Raw genomic sequence first — 18,991 nt, forward strand, 5'->3', positions numbered from 1 at the left:
GGGAAGAGGATATTCCCAAGACAGCCTTCACCACTCGGTATGGGTTGTATGAGTGCACGGTTATGTCTTTTGGACTTACCAACGCACCTGCATTCTTCATGAACCTGATGAACAAGATGTTCATGGAATTTCTGGATAAGTTTGTTGTGGTATTCATTGACGACATACTCATCTATTCAAAATCTGAAGAAGAACATGAGCAACATCTTCGTCTGGTACTCGAGAAGTTGAAGGAGCACCAGTTATATGCCAAGTTCAGCAAGTGTGACTTCTGGTTGTCGGAAGTCAAATTTTTGGGTCACGTCATTACAGCTCAGGGCGTGGCAGTCGATCCGTCGAATGTGGAATCAGTTACCAAGTGGACCCCACCTAAGACCGTGTCACAGATTCGGAGTTTTCTTGGACTTGCGGGTTATTACCGTCGGTTCATTGAAAATTTCTCTAGGATCGCCAGACCCATGACTCAATTGCTTAAGAAAGATGAGAAATTTAAATGGACAGCTGAGTGTGACCAGAGTTTTGAGGAGCTCAAGAAGAAATTAGTATCTGCCCCAGTTCTGATTCTGCCCGACCAGACGAAAGACTTCCAAGTCTACTGCGACGCATCCCGCCACGGGCTTGGATGTGTTCTAATGCAAGAGGGCAGAGTGGTCGCTTATGCCTCACGGCAGTTGCGTCCACATGAAGGGAATAATCCAACTCATGACCTGGAATTGGCAGCGGTGGTACATGCTTTGAAGATCTGGAGGCACTATCTGATTGGCAACCGCTGCAAAGTATATACGGACCACAAGAGTCTGAAATACATCTTCACCCAACCGGATCTAAATCTCCGACAACGAAGATGGTTGGAGCTAATCAAAGATTATGACATGAGCATTCATTACCATCCGGGTAAAGCCAATGTGGTGGCAGATGCATTAAGCAGGAAGAGCTACTGCAATGCCCTATGCACCGAGGGCATGTGTAAAGAATTGCAGCAGGAACTTGAACGTCTCAACGTGGGAATCGTAGAACACGGGTTCGTAGCCGCTCTAGAGGCACGGCCTACGCACGTGGATCAAGTCAGAGCAGCTCAAGTGAATGATCCCGAGATAGCTGAACTGAAAAAGAATATGAGGGTCGGAAAAGCCCGAGACTTTCTTGAGGATGAACATGGCACAATCTGGATGGGAGAAAGATTGTGCGTGCCCGATGACAAAGAGCTGAAAGATCTGATACTTACTGAGACTCATCAGACTCAATATTCCATTCATCCAGGTAGCACCAAGATGTATCAAGATCTCAAAGAAAAGTTTTGGTGGGCGTGACACCTGGTCTTCAAGCAAGTGTAGGACTGATGGCTCGTGGGGATCGATGTCGATTACCCCAACGAATTAGTCTGAGATAACCGTCGCTCCTCGTTGCTTGTCCGCATCTCTAAGAGAGATTTGTGACTACTGGACCTTAGGAGGTGACGTCTTCATGGCGCTGAGAAGAACCTTGCAGCTTGAGAGGTCAAGATTCTTCGTCTTGTGAATAGGACAATAAACATCACGGGTTGGAGAAGTACGTTGAATTCCCAACAAGCTTGCAAGGTATGTTTTCTGGTTTTGTGGATAGGACACCAGGACCTTGTCGCCTCGGAAGTTGTCCTTGTCGGCTCGTGATTCTCGTCGGAAGGACAAGATTTAGCAGCACTAGGATCCTTCTCGGGCTCGGATGTCGTCGATGTTCTGTTCTCCACTTCTGCGGGAGGATCCTTCGACATGGAGCCGTCCAGGGTTGTAACCACGGCGTTCTCGCTTTCGGTCATTGATGGACCAGTTAAGATTGGCACCGTGGTGTAAACCAGGAAGACGATTTGAGTCCACATCAGCATTGTCGAAGTAGAAACACCTTGGTTGATGCCGGGGTTGACACTGTTGTCAACGAAGCTTGATGACATATTAGTAGAACCTTGAGCACCAAGTTCCCTACCTGACACGCCACTGTCGACGGGGGATACCCGTAGACTGGATATAGAGGGTATTGGGGTACACTGGTATGAGGATCTACATAGTACGACATCAAGCTAACAAAAGACAGGAATTATACTGGTTCAGACCCCTTAATAGGTAATAGCCCTAATCCAGTTGATATGGGATTATATGACGGAAATCACAGATTACAAAGGGAATAGTGGAACTCGATGATACCGACGAGGTCGTAGTCGAGTTGGTTCGACTAGATCACCCGGCGACTTGGCTCCTGTAGGCTCTGGCTTCGTAGGCTGTGGTGGATGTGTTCGCGGTAAGATTCGATTCCTTAGGTCCTCCCGGGGGGTCCCTTTTATACCACAGGTCAGTTGGTCTCCAAGTATAACTCAGAGACATCGGACCCTACACGATACAGTGACAACCCAGTTCTATCCGAGTAGGAATCCTTCCATCTGTGGACTCCGTGATGAATTTCCTTAACGTGTACAGAGAACGTCCGTATACGCACAGATATACCATATCGATATATGACGTATATCCAAGGGTAGAGGGTATACCTTATTCGTAACCCTGACAGCCGCTGCTTTGAAAGATGACCTTGCAAGACTTGAATGTGAAAAGAAATCTAACAGTGAAAATCAGATTATTACTAAGAATCTTGCTTCACCTAGTAAAATAGAACCAAGTGCCTCAAAGAATGAAATTAAGTTGAAGGGTGTTTTGCTAGCTTCTAAATATAATATTTTCACTCTAGATGAGCCAGATTCTTGTTACTATGCTCTTTTTTGCAAAGATCATATACCCACATTGGCTACTACTCCTAGTACTTTATATTCTTTGCTACCCGCTATTACTAACTTTTTGCAGGAATATGAGGGTGTTTTTCATGATGAGATACCTCCAAGGATGACCCCTGGACGACAGAGTGAACACGATCAAGAAGATGGGATTGAGTTGAGGACGACTCCAATTCAAGAAGGGGAGGATGATGAGGACATCATTTCATCGGATACGCACATAACTTCACACTTTCCAATTATAATTCCAAGTCCAAGTCCAGTTCGGCCTCCGGAGACAACACTGACTTCAAACAGACCTATTGCCTTCATGCCAACTCCGATTTGGGTGATCTTGGACTTCGTGGAAAGCTTATCTCGCTACCTTTCAAATGCATCTGGTCTGATGTCCAAATTCATCTCGAGTCAACAAGAATCACCAAAACAAAACAGTGTTGTTGCTGAAACCGAACTTGGGCCTTGGGCCTTGTAATAGACTAGGCCCATCTCGGAAGTTTCTCCCTCCACCTCCACGAATTAGTACTTAACCCTAGCTTTATTTTCCTCTATAAATAGCTTTGTACATCCTGAAAAACAATGGGGTTTTGTTTAGTTAAATTTTGCTAAGTGCTATTCACCTTGTCTTTAGTCCTCGCTCTACTAGTCGGCGACTATAGATTCAGAGCCCCCAATATTCGGTGTGTTGATTTGACGGGTCGATTGGATCTACCACTTCAATCGCAACCATTTCTTTGTGCTTAATTACCTATTCGCAATATTTAGATTGCATCTTATCTTGTTCTTGCAGTGTTCTCTCGTTTGCATTGCAGGGATCATCAATCGCGCGCCACGGTTGGTACGACATCGTTTGTGATTTAGCGATTGCACGGCATTCTGGACATGTTCTAATTGGTAGCCACGTCACAAACGTCACACTCGATCAAAGCGAGAGTTATCCCCTCACCAGAAGATCGGGCCACGAGAGAGAGCGTCATCAGAGGCCCCTTTGATGCCACCCTTTAAGAATTGTGTTCTTCGTGACCCAATCCTTAACCAAAAAATATTTAGGGTGAATCTTAAGAAAAGCATGATTATCTTCAGCTAGACGAGAAGCATAAATAAGATTCTTTTTGGCTTGGGTAACATGAAGAATATTTTTAAGATGTAATGTACGATCAAGGGTATGAATCAAAGCGTGACCAATATAATATGTTCAATTCCCCTACCTATGCCATTTGCAGCATGTTTTTGATCAAGTCACCAAAAGAATTTTTCTGATAGTAATTACTACTAGTATAAAATAAAAAGGTATGGAAAAGTGTAGCAAAGTTATAATATTTTGAAACCATTTTTGGAAGAGAAATCTAGTCATACAATTTTAAAAAAGTTGAATTCAAAATATTCAAAGTGATATTATATTAATTGTCAAAGTTTAAACATGGTACTGCACACATCCCAAAAAGACAGTTAACTTTAGGGAGAGCAAGTATACAATTAAGAACACTGCTACACATACTATAACAATTTTCTTGTCCTTAGATGGTGAATTTGTCTTAATTAAGAATTTCAAATTCTTGATACACTAAGGCCGTGTTCGGGCCTCCAGGTTCCCAACACCTCTCCTTCCTTTTCCACGTGCACGCTTTTCAAACTGCTAAACGGTGTGTTTCTTGTAAAAAGTTTTATACGAAAATTGCATATTGATCCATTTTTTTAAAAAAATAACTAATATTTAATTAACCACGTGCAAATGGACAAATAGATCGCTCTGTTTTTCATGCGCACTGTTCCAGTTGGGAACTTAGCCAGCCGAACACAGCCTAAATATCTAAAAGAAGTATAAAACGTCTTAGTCAAAAGTAGATTCATAACCAACCAATAATTTTGAGAAATATGAACTTTTTATAAATATGAAAACGGACATAACGTAATTAGAAATTTGCATTTAAAAATGGTTAGAACGATAAAATTTCATGATTTCCTAGCTAGCTTGTAGATATCAACTCAACCACCAAACTCTTCAGCCAACAAATTGCACTTATATGGGCTACTAGCTCATTATAGGCTGGTAATGTTTAGGATTAATTGGAACCATGACATTATAACTTTTATGATTTTGAAATATGTTATTACTATTCGTCTATTTGGAGAAATGTCATTATAATTTTGCTGTTATTCGATAGATGGCACTACTTAACTCGTGACTGTATTTTCTAAAATTTTTAGATCAGATTGCCCATTTCTTCTTCCTTCATCGATCTCCCTCTCTATCACATGTAGTTATGTTCATCCTCTCTTCGCTCATCCAACTCGAAATCAAACACTCAAGAACAAGTTCTTCATCCATTCAATGAAGAAAGGGAGAGCTAGAGATGGATATATAGAGGGGTGCTCTGCTCACTTGGATAGATACGGACCTGGTCGAATTGGATATATTCGAATTGGGATCGAACAGAGATCAATACGAGCCAGTAAATAAAATCAAACATAATCGAATTGGGAATCAGAAGAGGAGATAGCACGAAGATCTCACGGTGCCGCTGTTGGTATTTCTTAACGACATTACTAGAAATATAATTTCCAGCAATGGCGCAGAAACACTTCTGGTATATTATGGTTACAGAGTTCATCCGCAAGCACACGGATATACCATTGTAGCATTTCACCCGAGAGTATTCCAAGGGTATCGTATTTATTTTATCCCGTGGAAAGATCATGTAGAGAGAACTCAACTAATAATTTATATATTACTTGTGATAATCATATTCTAAGCAGGGGTTAAGATAGTCCAAGGGTAGAGTGACACACAGGCATTACTACTCATCCTCATAATAAATAATCTAAGCTAAGTGGAAAGAAAAGAAAAAGAGAATCTATTCCTATACTTCTAATATACATAGTATACATACATTCTAGTAAACTGATATACTAGCTAATACCCTCTTTCCGATGCCCTCCTGATATTTCGAGAAGCCACCCCTGACTGCCGAGTTCCTTACGACAACCCGTCATGACCATCCAACCGGGGCTAAATACGGAGGAATACCCTCCCCAGGAAATTAACTTAGGATTATATATAGGCGCGGAGGAATACCCATACTGAGCTGTCACTATCAGCGGCCCACCTCTCATCCGCAATATATAACCCCAAATAATGATATCCCGTAATCTAGACACCACATCTAAACTACCAGATATTACTCTAATATCATGTCATGACATAGAGTAATTGCATAAGCAAACACTATACGCGCACCAAAGCATCTCCCAGATAAGCTAGCAATATATTCAGTATAACATGAACATAATACAAAGTTGGTACTCGTATACTTGGAAAGTATTTCAATACCAGAAATGTATTTAGAAGAGTATTCTAATAAAAGTACAAAGCTTACAAAAGAGAAAAGGAAAGCTACTAGAGCCATACCCGAACTCTTCCGAAGGCTTCCGGACTCCTGATTCCTATTCTAATTCTATTCCACCAGCTAGATACTACTAAACTAAACTTGAGAGGAATGAGAGAGCTCTTCCTTAAGGTGTGTGAGTGAAGTGAGAAGATGAGGGGTTTATATAGCCTCCTAATGACGGTTGTGACGGTTGGAATAGTCGGAAATACCCTCCAACCGTCATTGGGAGCTAATCCACACCGTCCAGAAGAAACCCTGCATCCAGCGGCGATGAGGGGGGTTCGGCCGAACCACCAGGTTCAGTCGAACCTGGGGCCGGCCCAACCAGCCCATGGTTTGGCTGGCGGCCTCCTCTATTGTTCTTCCCCACAGACTTGTGAATTTTGGCCCAGTTTGTCGTGTCAATTCTGAGTTCTTGGCCCATTCATACACAAGTCTGGTTCTCGACATCGTCCGATTGATTTATCATTTGTGTTGATGTCGATTCTCCTCCACTTTATTGTCATTCTCTGCAAAAGGTTAGTAGACCTAATACTAGTGGAATATTATTATTCTAACAAACATATGCATTGCAAGCACCACTAGTTCTCCTCTATTTTGGTAATATTGACGGTTGAAACTGATCGATAACGACCGTCGACAGCCGCCAAGTCGCCACTGTCTCCTCTTCGCTGCTGCTCTCATCCGGGAGGAACGTGAGCGGCGTGTCGAGGCTGATGGCAACTTCATAGCCCAAATCTGAGTGAGGCACTTTAGCCGTAGGGGCTTCTCCACCGCCGCCGGAGGTGTCGTTCTCGATCGGCTGATGGATCCCCACGAGAGTATCTCCTCGGGTCGATGGCAGCAGCGGCGGCGCGGGCTACACGCTCGAACAAGGTCATCCAAGTCCGTGGACGAGCGGTGCCCACCCTCATTGACCACCGTGGAGGCAGGCGGGGAGGACGTGGTGGCGGCGGAACTCTAGGTCGAGGTCGCGCTCCATGTCCTCGTTCCTTGGCTCGAAGATGGTGATGTTCCCGTTGCCGACAGTGTCGTTAAGCGCCTTCTATGCCAGCGCTTTCACCCATGCTTGTACTGCTGCCATTGGTGCTGAGAAGATGAACAGGAGGGAGGAGGGAATGAATGAAGAAGAAAGGGTAACTTGGTAAAAAAGAAAGAAATAGAGTGAAGGGTAAGTAGTAGTATATATCAAATTATGATGGCATACCTTCAGATAGAAGGACAGTAACGCAATTGCTATCTCGCGCAGATGTGCCAGATTCTTATCTCTCACGCATGCAGCAAACCAACTGCACATGCATGCATGTACCTCGGTCTCCACCCGTGCAGATGCATTACACACACATGCATGCACCTTGGTCCCACACATGCATGCATGCATGCATGCATCTATACGATCCTTCTTTTTTTTTTATGTTTTCATCATAATTAATTTAGGATGTAGTGAAAGTTATCAAAATTTCTATTATAAGATATTTTTAATAAAAAATATTTTTTATAATTCAAATTTAAAAACTCTGAGTTGAAAGTTTTCAAATCGGAGTTGAAAGTTTTCAAATCTCGAGTTGAAAGTTTTCAAATCCAAGTTGAAAGGTTTCAAATCTCGAGTTGAAAGTTTTCAAAATTTGAAAGGTTTCAAATCTCGAGTTGAAAGTTTTTAAATCTGAGTTGAAAGTTTTCAAAATTTATCTTGCAAATTTAAATTTCCAGTTGAAATTTTTTAAAGTTTGAGTTGAAAGATTTCAAATTTTGACTTCAAAGTCATCATTAGTGCTAATCACATGTTAACGATGGGCCAGCGTTAGGAATCCCCGGACAGTAATGGTATATATCAAAATTGTGAAAGTTACAATGGCATGGATGCAATTAAGATTTGCTAACAATACTTACCAATACCACATAAATATTGTCAAAATGTTGGCATTTACATAAACTTACCCATATTGCAAATATTTTTCCATGGTTACAAACCAAATAAGCTCATCGTTGCGGCATCAGTGCACCACTCTCCCTGCCTTTTGAAACCAAACTCGACAAAGAAAAACCATTTTATGGGAAAAAACAACAGAAGGGAAAAATCTATAATTGAAGAAAAAAGGAAAAACAAAGATAGAAAATTTCTAAATAAGTAGAATTCGGAAGAAAAAAAACTTTTAAACTGAAACTCAAAAGGAAAATATTAGTGTAGAAAAGATAAATGATGAACAATTGAAAACTCCTGAAAAAATCAAAAAGGATAAATGAACGATGAATTACATTATGCAATGTTCTACAGTAACAGATGTTCCAAAGAACTCCAAGTCTACAAACATTCAGTTGATACTAATTAAAGTTGGATCATTTTAATTATTTTCCTAGAATGTGGAAATTATCAGCTACCTTTTATTTGTTTTCACCCAAGGAACTGATTTAGTACATTACCATTTGAAATACTCCCACAGCTTCCAACACTAGGAGATAGACCTGTCAATATCTCTTTTCGGTGGATTCATCGGCCACGCGACACACAGCAGCCACCTCCGATGGGAATGGTAAAGGCCATGCCCTTAGCAACGATCTGCAACACAGCATGCAGGGCAACTGTTACAAGATCTCACATATTTTCAGCTCGCAGTTCTATTATGAAGGGCCGAACTGTTATGAAAATAGATGTACAACGGAGATAAATTTTACGTGAAAAACCCTTGAGGGAAAAAACTATAGACGCCGACCGGCAATGATCACTATAGAGGAGTTAGATACAAACGCAGGGGATACATTGAGCTGTCGCACCCTCCCTGTACGGCTTACAAGGGATATATATATAGGAGAAATCTAGGAGTCCTAATAGGTAAAGACTCAAAGTCCTAATAGGAAACTAATCCTATAATGCAGTCCTATTAGATAACTAATCCAAATATATTGTTGGTCCAAAATTCGGATCACATATTTAACACAAACAACTGCAAATAATTAATTTGGGATGTTTATGAGACATCCCATTATGAATAAATGAGACTGATTGTCATTGTCATGTCTTAGGGCCAGTTTGCCATGAGCCACGTTTTCTGAACCACTAATTTCGTGCAAAAACTTTATATATTTTATTAAAAATCAAATAAATTCACTTCTGTAATTTATAATAGTCCATACTTAACGATGCGCTAATGGCATGCCTCGTTTCACGTGGTGCTGATAAGCTCAGCCAAAGCTTTACAATTGAACATAGTTTCCAAATGACTTTTTCTCTGATATGTTACCTTCATTCTTAAACAGATGATATTTTTGAACATATGCAAGCTGTCAAATATTAAAGGAAAAGGTTTATTCTACAACCTTGCGCTTTTAACCATGGTTTAGAAATTCACCCTGTAACTTTCTAAACCGTTCATCCTACTGTCATAAACTGAGGTAGTGATGTGGTTTTGGCTTATTCAGTATAGTCCCCCATCCCCATGCCGTTCCCCTATTTTCTTCTTGCTCCTCTCCTCACTCCCCTTCCCCACTCTGCTTCAGACCCCCAACCAAAGTACCCAACCACTGTGTCTCAGATCATCCAATGGAGGCAACAGCGGAAAATAGTCCATATGCCACCTCTTTGTTCGGAGTTGTATTTCGCCTATGGCTTAAGGTACTGGAGAAATTTCGGTACTATATATTTAAGAAGGTTGGGTAAGTTTTGGTGAAATGGAGGTGAAGAAGTTGTGGCATTATCCAATTATTGGTTATGAGTAAACCTCCTTTTGTATATTATTTTAGTGCTCTTGGTTGATAATATAGTTTATTATGCCTTGTGCACCAATAACCCTCTATATAGCTTGGTTATCGACGGTTGGATAAATGGTTCTTCAGTTTATTTGTAGAATTTTAGCTCCTTGGATAAAGTTGATGGGGGCCAAGATCTAAACTCAAAATAGAGCTATCCACCAATCCCAGGCAGTCTAGAAACTTTATGGAGCTCAAGGGAAATATAATACTCCCTTCAGACGAAAATATAAGAATTCTAGCAATTCTATGACAAATTAAGCATCAGGATAAAAATCTAGAAAACCTCTCATTAAATAGGGTAATCACTTCTGATTCATTAATTATCGGCTGGTTTTGAGTGACCCTTGCGAGTTATGAGGAATGAGTGGCTTCAAAGAGTGCACCAGATAAGATGAAAATCCAAGATATACTCCATCTGTCCCAAAATATAGTAATATAGTACTCCCTCCATCCCAAAATGTTTGATGCCGTTGACTTTTTTAAAAATGTTTGACCGTTCGTCTTATTCAAAAAATTTAAGTAATTATTAATTCTTTTCCTATCATTTGATTTATTGTTAAATATACTTTTATATATACATATAGTTTTACACATTTCACAAAAGTTTTTGAATAAGACGAACGGTCAAACATGTTTAAAAAAGTCAACGGCGTCAAACATTTAAGGAAAGAGGGAGTATTAGATTAGACACAATCTAGTATTACAAATCTAGATAACATGTCATGATTCCTGATTCAAAATACTGGTCCTATCTAGTAGTAGATTGATATATGTTAGAACTATCGGAGTATTAATTACTGCTCCAGTAGTCCTTATATTTTGGACAAATTTTAAAACTCCTATAGTCCTTATATTTTAGGGCGGAGGAGTATATCTCAAATGTGTGTAACAGTTAGCATCCGACTAATTGCTAATTCATTTCCTCTGTTTACCTCAAAGTATGGCTAATCCATGTTTTTAGCAATAATCACATTACTTGATGTGGTACAGAGTTTTTTTTTGGCAATTATTGATAACAAAAAATAATCATCAATGAGAAATCATTCTGCTAAACTATTACATTTCAAACATCACCATTTTTAGGGCTGTGCTTTGTTAAGATATACTTCATTGGCCAATATTTCCCAATCTTTTTATACTATTTCAGGGCTCAGCCGTTTTATTGCCAAAATTAATATTAGCCTTTGTTGTTTATCTTGTCATTCATTCTTGTATATCTCACCATTTATTGTTTCCATATCAAACAAGAACTCAAACATATCTGCCAAGATAATATCTATTAATAGCCTAAAAAAATTGTCTATTTCCCTTGGCTTTATCCTCATCGTTTCCTCCACCTACATGTACATCTCACCATATTCTCCCCAATTTCCACAAAACAATTTAGAGAGAAAAATACAGATCAGAAGAATGCTTCAGGTTCAAGGCTCTCTTCGTGTCCACACTTTCTCCTCTGCTGCCATCGTCCATGCCGTTGAAACCTCCGATGAAGATTCTGATCCATCCCACTTCTGCGCCGTGCCGCAGAACGGTAAGAAGGCATCGAGGAAGGAGATCAAGAGGAGGATAAAGAAGCTTCTGTCATCGCTGGGGCAGAAACACCACATCTCTAAGGTGTTCTTCAGATCACGTTCTGAAGCTGCCAATAGCAATGCTGTCATTGACAACAGAGGTGGTGGTCAGAGTGACATGGAGACTTTTGTGTCCGCGAAGAGCTCCGAGTTGTGTTCGTTCCATACCGATGATGACGACTCCGAGTCACGATCGTTTCGTCTCAGCCCGTTGCCAATCTTCCCAACCGGAGGTATTGAATTCCAGCCACCCGCCTCTCCAGTGAAGATAATCAAGAAGCTCCCATTTGGGTATATCATCGGCCGTCAGCTCGACGGCGCCCCCGCAGCAGCGGCGCCATCAACGAAGCTCTCATTGAGCTTCAAAAAGTTGATGCATAGGTTGGTTGATATTCAGTTAAAGTCAAAGTCGAAGATGATCAAGAAGAAAGTGTTACGTGCTCTCAAGGGAAGATTTGGAGGCGGCGAGCGACGAGGCAGGGATGGACATGTAAGGGAAGGTAAGGAGAGCAGCGACTATGGTGACGGTGATGGTGATGGAGACGATGAAGATGTATTTTGGAGGAAGGATGTGAGGGGGCTGCGCTGCAGGCGGGTGGAGGACAACGATCTTCCATACTGAAGGAGCAGGCCAGTGTATATGGTGGGTTTTCTGTCATGCTTTTGATTTTAGAATGAAGTATTGACTTTCACTGGTAAAACATCTAAACATTTGGACTATAAGTTTGTGTTCTATGCTTTTTGTTGTGGAGGAACCGGATATCAGAAGTTTGGGAGTGAAATCGGCTTGAATCTTTTGGACCACCATGTGCCTGTATTTAGTTAAAACTTTTCACTTCTGAATAATATATTTTGTTATATATCTAGATCTGTCTTACAAATGCCACTGCAGATATGGTTTATGTTTATTACTTTTATTGCATTACTATTAGCAAAATTGTGTGTGCGGATAGGATTGCTTTGAATTATTACATGTTTTGCGATGAGTGCTAGCAATTACATTGATTTGAAAATATACTACATCCATTTTACTTCCTTATTCTGCTGAACCTAAAACTTATGATAGTATATTAATGTATGGAAAATATATCGAGTCAATTTGCATATTTTTTTAATTTAAATATACTTGGAGCTTTTCTTGGAACATATCTTAGAATATAGGGATGCACATAGTTTGTTCATAGTAGTAAATCAACAATATATGCTTTTTTTTACTACTAATACTACCTAAAATGTTTTTCTAAAAAAACTACTACCTAAATGTTAATTTCTACTCTCTCTTAAAAAATATTTGATGCTAGGAAAACTAAGTTATGCTCATAAATGTACTTATATAGAGGGTGCAAATGGGTATAACAACTTGCAAATTACTCGTTCAATATATATTTTTTTTTGAAACGAAAAGTGGCAAAAGACTTGTTGAATATATTAGAGAAGTAAACAAACATGCAAATCAGTTTAGAGAGAAACAATCTTGGGGGGGGGGGGGGGGGCGGTGAAGGGACAACTGGAAAAAGAGTACATATTCTCCAAACTTGGGAGAACAACTAGGAAGACCCACAGTCCCTTAAAGGGATACTCGTTCAGTATAATAACTTGCTAATCCGTGTAAACCAGTGCTGAAACAAGCCGTACAAGAAAGTTGCTACACAGGAAAATTGATCTGAATCTACAGCAAGCTTGACGATATGTACGCACCAAAACAGGATCGAATTAGTTCTGATTTAAGAAAACTAATTAATTCTTAACGGAAACTATTTAGATCATGAAAAACCGAGCTGCCAATTAAACATGTTTTTGTAACAATCAGAAATCACAATGAATCAGTGCAGTCAATCATGATATGGAAGAAAATAATCTCATTGTAAACCAGAGCCTGTGCACCTAACAAGAAGTATAGTAGTAGGCGATATAAGATCCACTTGGCAATTTTTTGATGAGCAATCTAAGAGAGGGCACGAGAGAGACGAGAAGCGGGTGACTAATTAGTTGCTAGCCTCCACGCTCATCCACTGCACTCTTCGCATCCGTCCACCGCCGTCATCCTCATTTATCATTTAGTCGCGGCTATCGTCGATGCCCTCTGCTGCCGCCGCCGTGGTCCTCGTCCACCTCGGCTGCGGTCCTCATCCACGGCTGCCGCTGCTGCCATCGTGTTCGTCGCTACAGCTTGTCCACTATGCTCGCCACGTCGCGTCCGCCGCTGTTGCCCTCATCCATCAGGCGCCGCCATCGCCATAACCCTGTTCCGCTGCAGCTCCGTCCTCATCCACCCTAGCCGCCGCGAGCGCTGCCATCGTCCAACGCATCCGTGTGCAGTCATCGTCGTTCTGAAGAGAAGAGATGAGTAGAAGAGATGGTACTATTTGTGTTCATAGTACTATTTGTGTTATATTATTTATTCATACTTTTGACATTAGATACGCTGTTTATTATTTCTTATAGATGACAGATATTTTCTGAACTAACAACATGCTCTCTTATTGACCTTGCTATGAAGGTCCGAGAGTTGGTGCCATTATGCTAACAAGATCACTGCCAAATCGGTGTCATAGTGCAGCCTTGCCTCTATCCCAATTCACAGAGGAAAATTTACTATTTGCTATCCTCCTAAAATACACATGGCCAAATATCACTCTCCTAAATTTTTATTCCCAAAAACACGTGTACTAGCTTCGATGGAGTATCAGAGCCCGTACATATTCAATGAAGTGCCAGGGGAAACAATAGGAGATGGTGCCATGCAGTCTTAGACGGATATTGTTACATATACTCCCTCTGTCACATAATATAAGGGATTTTGGGTTGATATGACACATTCTAGTATAACGAATCTAGACAGACGGTTTATCTAGATTCGTTGTATTAGGATATGTCACATCCATCCAAAATCCCTTATATTATAGGACGGAGGGAGTACTATTTGTTTAATCAAGTACTCTTACAGTCTTATTGTTTGGCTTATGCTTATCCATATAAGCCAAATTTAAATAAGTGAAAGGTGAAACCCAAAATGCAAAACTACTGTGCCACGTCATCAAGAAAAGATGCACCGTACGATTTTAGCTTCAGAAGTTACGAGCCATCGGATTCCCTGATTGGCGAAATCTCTTCTCGTTCCTTCAGCAAACTTCTTTTGCGCGTAGGTCCTTCCACTTCCCTGGCTCAAAAAAAACAAAACAAAACGAAAACTGCGTTCCCCATCTGTTCCCTTCGCCAATCGCCAATTCTCTCTCGCTGGACTGCCCGTCCGCCGCGGGGACTGCTAATAGGCGACTGATCGCGCGCGCCTGCGGCCGCGCGGTCAGTTATAGCCTTCCCCTATATACTATAGTACAATACTAGTATACTATACTACCCCTTTACTACTGTACTATGTTTATATATTTATACATACATATATATACTTTTGAATATATACATACCAAATCATTTTTGATGTATAAAAAATATATACACATATACAAACTTTACATACATCATATACAAAGTTTATATTTGTATACGACGTATACAAACTTTGTATACAACATATACAAAGTGTATATACATATGTATACAAATGTATACGTACCTATAAAAACATGTATAGAAACTTTGTAACGTATTAAAAAACAAGGAAAGAAAACCAGAGAAAATATCAACTTTGTATTGTATATATACAAAGTTTGTATACATATGCATAAAAAAATATACGTATATAAAGTTTGTATACGTGTATATAAAGTTTGCATATGTGTATATAAAATTTGTATGCGTGTTTACAAAGTTTGTATACATGTATGTAAACTTTATAAACACATACACAGAGGTTATATATGTGTATACAGTTTGTATACACATGTAAACTTTGTAATGTAAAAAAAAAGAAAAAGAAAAACAAATAAAAAAGAGAAACAGAACGAAAAAAGGAAAAGAGAAACGGAGCGAAAAAACAAACAAAAAAAAGAAACGCGCGGCGTCCGCCACCTCCCTCTCCGCGCGCGACACGTGTCCAGTCACGCGCAGGGGCGCGCGCGCGACTATCCGCGAATTAGCTCTTTCGGTCCGACGCTGCCTCCCTCCTCCCCAGTCCCCACCGGAAACAGATTCTCTGACTTTGTGCAGTCTGCAGTTGTGCCACTGATATGTGGACCCTAGTTTGGTATGACCCACATATCAGTGGCACAACTGTATACTGCATAAAGTTAGGAGAATCTCGTCCGTCCCCACCACCTACGCAACCGCCCTCTGCACTGTGGACTCAGATCCTCAGCATTGGCTCTTGTAACGCAGAGAAGTGCTTCTCTGCATTAGCCCAGATCTACCGTTCATCCAAAATCCAACAGATATGCTCGTTTGGTGTCTCTTCGTATAAAATCAGCAAAAGCTCCTGAGTTTATACAGTGAGTGAGCTAAAAAATACAAATTTAATAAGATACAAAATGGATTCCAGATAATATATTTAGCACGTTAATATTATTGTTTGCTCTCACCTTCCTCCTTGCTACACTTGAAAAAAAAGGATACACTTCCTCCGTTACAGAATATAAAGCATCCATAATTTAAAAAAAAAGTCAATAATAGTAACTTTTGATTAATGTTCAGGCTAACACTAGTAATATGTATGTTCAGTGTTATATATGTGATATCATTATATTCATATTTTAAAATGGTTTCATATATTGTTAATTTTATAGTCATTGATAATATATTATAAAAATATTAATGGTAATATCGAAGACAGTGTAAAAAACATACGCTCTTTATAGTTTGGGACGGAAGGAGCAACTGCTTTAAGAGAAAATCGTCATATGAAGATGAGGGACATCATCTTAGGAAAATCATGGTGAGTACAGCGCCGTTCTCACAGCAAGGTGAGCTACTGAGGAGTTTGGAGGAAGAAACAGTTATACTTATATTTTTAGTCAAATAAAAGCTCACCGTTCTTTTACCGATGAGTGGTCCAGATTTGGGCTAATGCAGAGAAGGACTCATCTGCTGTAGCAAGAGCCAATGCAGAGGATCCGACCTCTCCCACCTCTCCTCTTGCTTGTCGATGGCTATCCTCCCACCGGATCTGAACATCCCTAGCTTGGAGGCTCATGATCTAGCCACCAAATCCCGCCACCGCAGGAGGCCGCCCTAGCCACTGCCATGAAGTGGAGCGGCTGCTTCGACCTTACCCCCGACAAGGCGCGATGGTAGCGGCAATAGCCATGGAGCTCGAAAGGTGCCACCTCCACGCTGACGGAAGCGGCTTTCCCTTCCCAGTCATTGGAGCGCAATGGAGCTCAACATGCTAAAATCTCAGGTATGCTTCATCTACAAGCAAGATTCCTTCATCCCACTCCTTGGAATTCTTCATTCTTTCACTGATGGCGCGTCAAGATGGCCAAAGCCAATATGCAACCGTATGTTAGCTGTCCAATATTTATCACCATAGGTTGTGCATGTTAGGTGTTTGATAAATTGCTTGAATAGATATACTAGGCAAGGTTGGTGATAGGGATATACCAATTGCAAAAAATCAAGAATTTTGCCTCTTGGTATATATATGCAGTAATGAAGGTTGCTACTTGAAAATCCAAAGTACATTCTTTGCTAATTTTCTGTTATTGAAGCTACCCAATAGCCTAATTAGAAAAAAAAATGGATAATGACATGTATCTGCTATCTGCTATTCTGCTATTCTGCATTCCGGTAGTATGTACAACAGTCAACAGATACTATCTGCAAAAAAGATCCATGGCCTTCTGAGGCAGATAAGACTAAAGTCAATGGCTTTCAATTGATATTATTTAGAACTTTATGTTTGGTTGATGTAACTTATGGTCTGATGGATTTAACTAGATACAAAACTTAAAACTGATGTCCCTCAAGTCAACTTCTCAGCTCAGAATCTTTGCATTTATTTCTTAATACTAAATTCATGGATTAAGAGCAAATCCATCAAAAAAATTCCAACAATTCCTTAGGAGGGATTGGCCGGTTAGGCTAGGCGGCTAGCATTGTTTGATGTGTAGATCAGTGGCCCATGTTATGCCTTATAATTACCATAACTTTGCACGAATGACCTTAGGAGCAAGTCTTGATGTGCATATTTTTTTGTTATAACTTACATGCTCTGTTCATACAATGAATTAAAGCTTAACTTTTTCTATGCATCAATTGATTGATTACTTAATGTTCAATTAATGGAGTGCTACCATCATTTCAGAATTGCAGAAAGGATCGTTTATATATCTTATTTTCCTCTTTCCAAAAGACAATAATTAAGTTGTGAGGGTGACATTGCTTTGAACATAATCCATGGCAAAATATATCTCATACTGCAAATGATTTTATAAGGAAATGTCATGGCATTCTCAAATTGGTTTTAAAGTTAGTTGCTCTCATGCATAGTTTGTTTCTCAAATTATTGAAGAGCCACAAACATTTTGATTTGTCGACTGATTTATATGTTTATACCAGGACGCCTTTGGGACTATGCTCTGTCATTTATGATTCAAGGTGAAACCGGGTGTTTCTCTGAGGACAAGATTGCTGATTTTAGTGAAATATTCAAGGCAATAGAATGCAAAAATATTCAAGGCATGCCGATCTCCCTCCCCACTCGTTTCCTCCACAAATTGAATGCAAAAATAGGTTCCTATCCTCCTCCTCATCAATTCCCCCACGTTTTCCCCTCTTAATTCGTCCTTTAATCATCAAATTTAGTCTCCAATGAACTGCTGCCATTGATGGCAGCCCGGCGAACTCTCCGGCCGTTCTCCTCCTCTCCCCGGCCGTCCGCCTCCTCCACCCCGGCCTATAAAAAGGAGTACCGACCCCCCCTCTCTCCCCACACTGCAGCCCTCCCCCTCCTCTCTCCCTGGCTGCCGCGCTGCCTTCTTCTCGTGCCGTCGCCACTGTGCAACTCCGGCCGCCCCTCGCCGACAGTTGGGACCTCCTCGGAGCCCAGCATCGCCACCATCCACTTCGCAGCAACCTCCTCTTCCCCAGCCTCGCCTCCGTTTCTCCTGGAGACTGCCGGAAGCTCGTCCTCGCTGGTGAGCAGTGGTGACGTCGCCTTCATCCTCGTCCTCCAGCAGCCCTCCCTCCTCGCTGGAGGATTGCCTCGCTGCGCTGTCAATGCTGTCGGCGTCATCTCGTTGTCTTCATCATCGGCCGTGCCTCCTCGCTGCCCAAAGACTCCCGTAGCGCCGCCCCGTTGCTATTGCCTCCCTCCTGTCGTCGTTCCCGTCAAGACGAAGTGCCGCCTGTCGTCGGTGTCAAGTCCGCAGCGCCAAGCCCGTCGTTGTCCGCCTTTTCACCAAGCTCGAGGATTGCTGGAGCCGTCCCCTCGTTGTTGACCCGTTCCTCTCTGTCGCCCTTCGTCGCCGCGCCAAGGTCTTCGCCGGTCGCCACCGTTGTTCCCTTGCCGCGTTGTGCCCATGGTGAGAACCTCTTCCGTCGCTACCCTATCCTCGTCCTCCCCGTGTGGTCGCCACGTGGATTGCCCACGTGTGCAGCTCACGTGGTAGTCCCGGCTGCCAATCGCTCGATCCTTT

The 18,991-nt window shown here is 41.2% G+C and overlaps 1 protein-coding gene across 1 annotated transcript; it reads left to right on the top strand.

The window, feature by feature from the left end:
- Positions 1-11,298: 11,298 nt before the first annotated feature.
- On the top strand, positions 11,299-12,234 carry LOC127780170 (uncharacterized). Its single transcript, XM_052307121.1, has one exon. The coding sequence runs from the start codon at positions 11,299-11,301 to the stop codon at positions 12,079-12,081; it is 783 nt and encodes a 260-aa protein (XP_052163081.1). The 3' UTR covers positions 12,082-12,234.
- The last annotated feature ends 6,757 nt before the right edge of the window (positions 12,235-18,991 follow it).

The sequence above is a fragment of the Oryza glaberrima genome, chromosome 7, assembly GCF_000147395.1.
Source record: "Oryza glaberrima chromosome 7, OglaRS2, whole genome shotgun sequence".
Taxonomy (NCBI): Eukaryota; Viridiplantae; Streptophyta; class Magnoliopsida; order Poales; family Poaceae; genus Oryza; species Oryza glaberrima.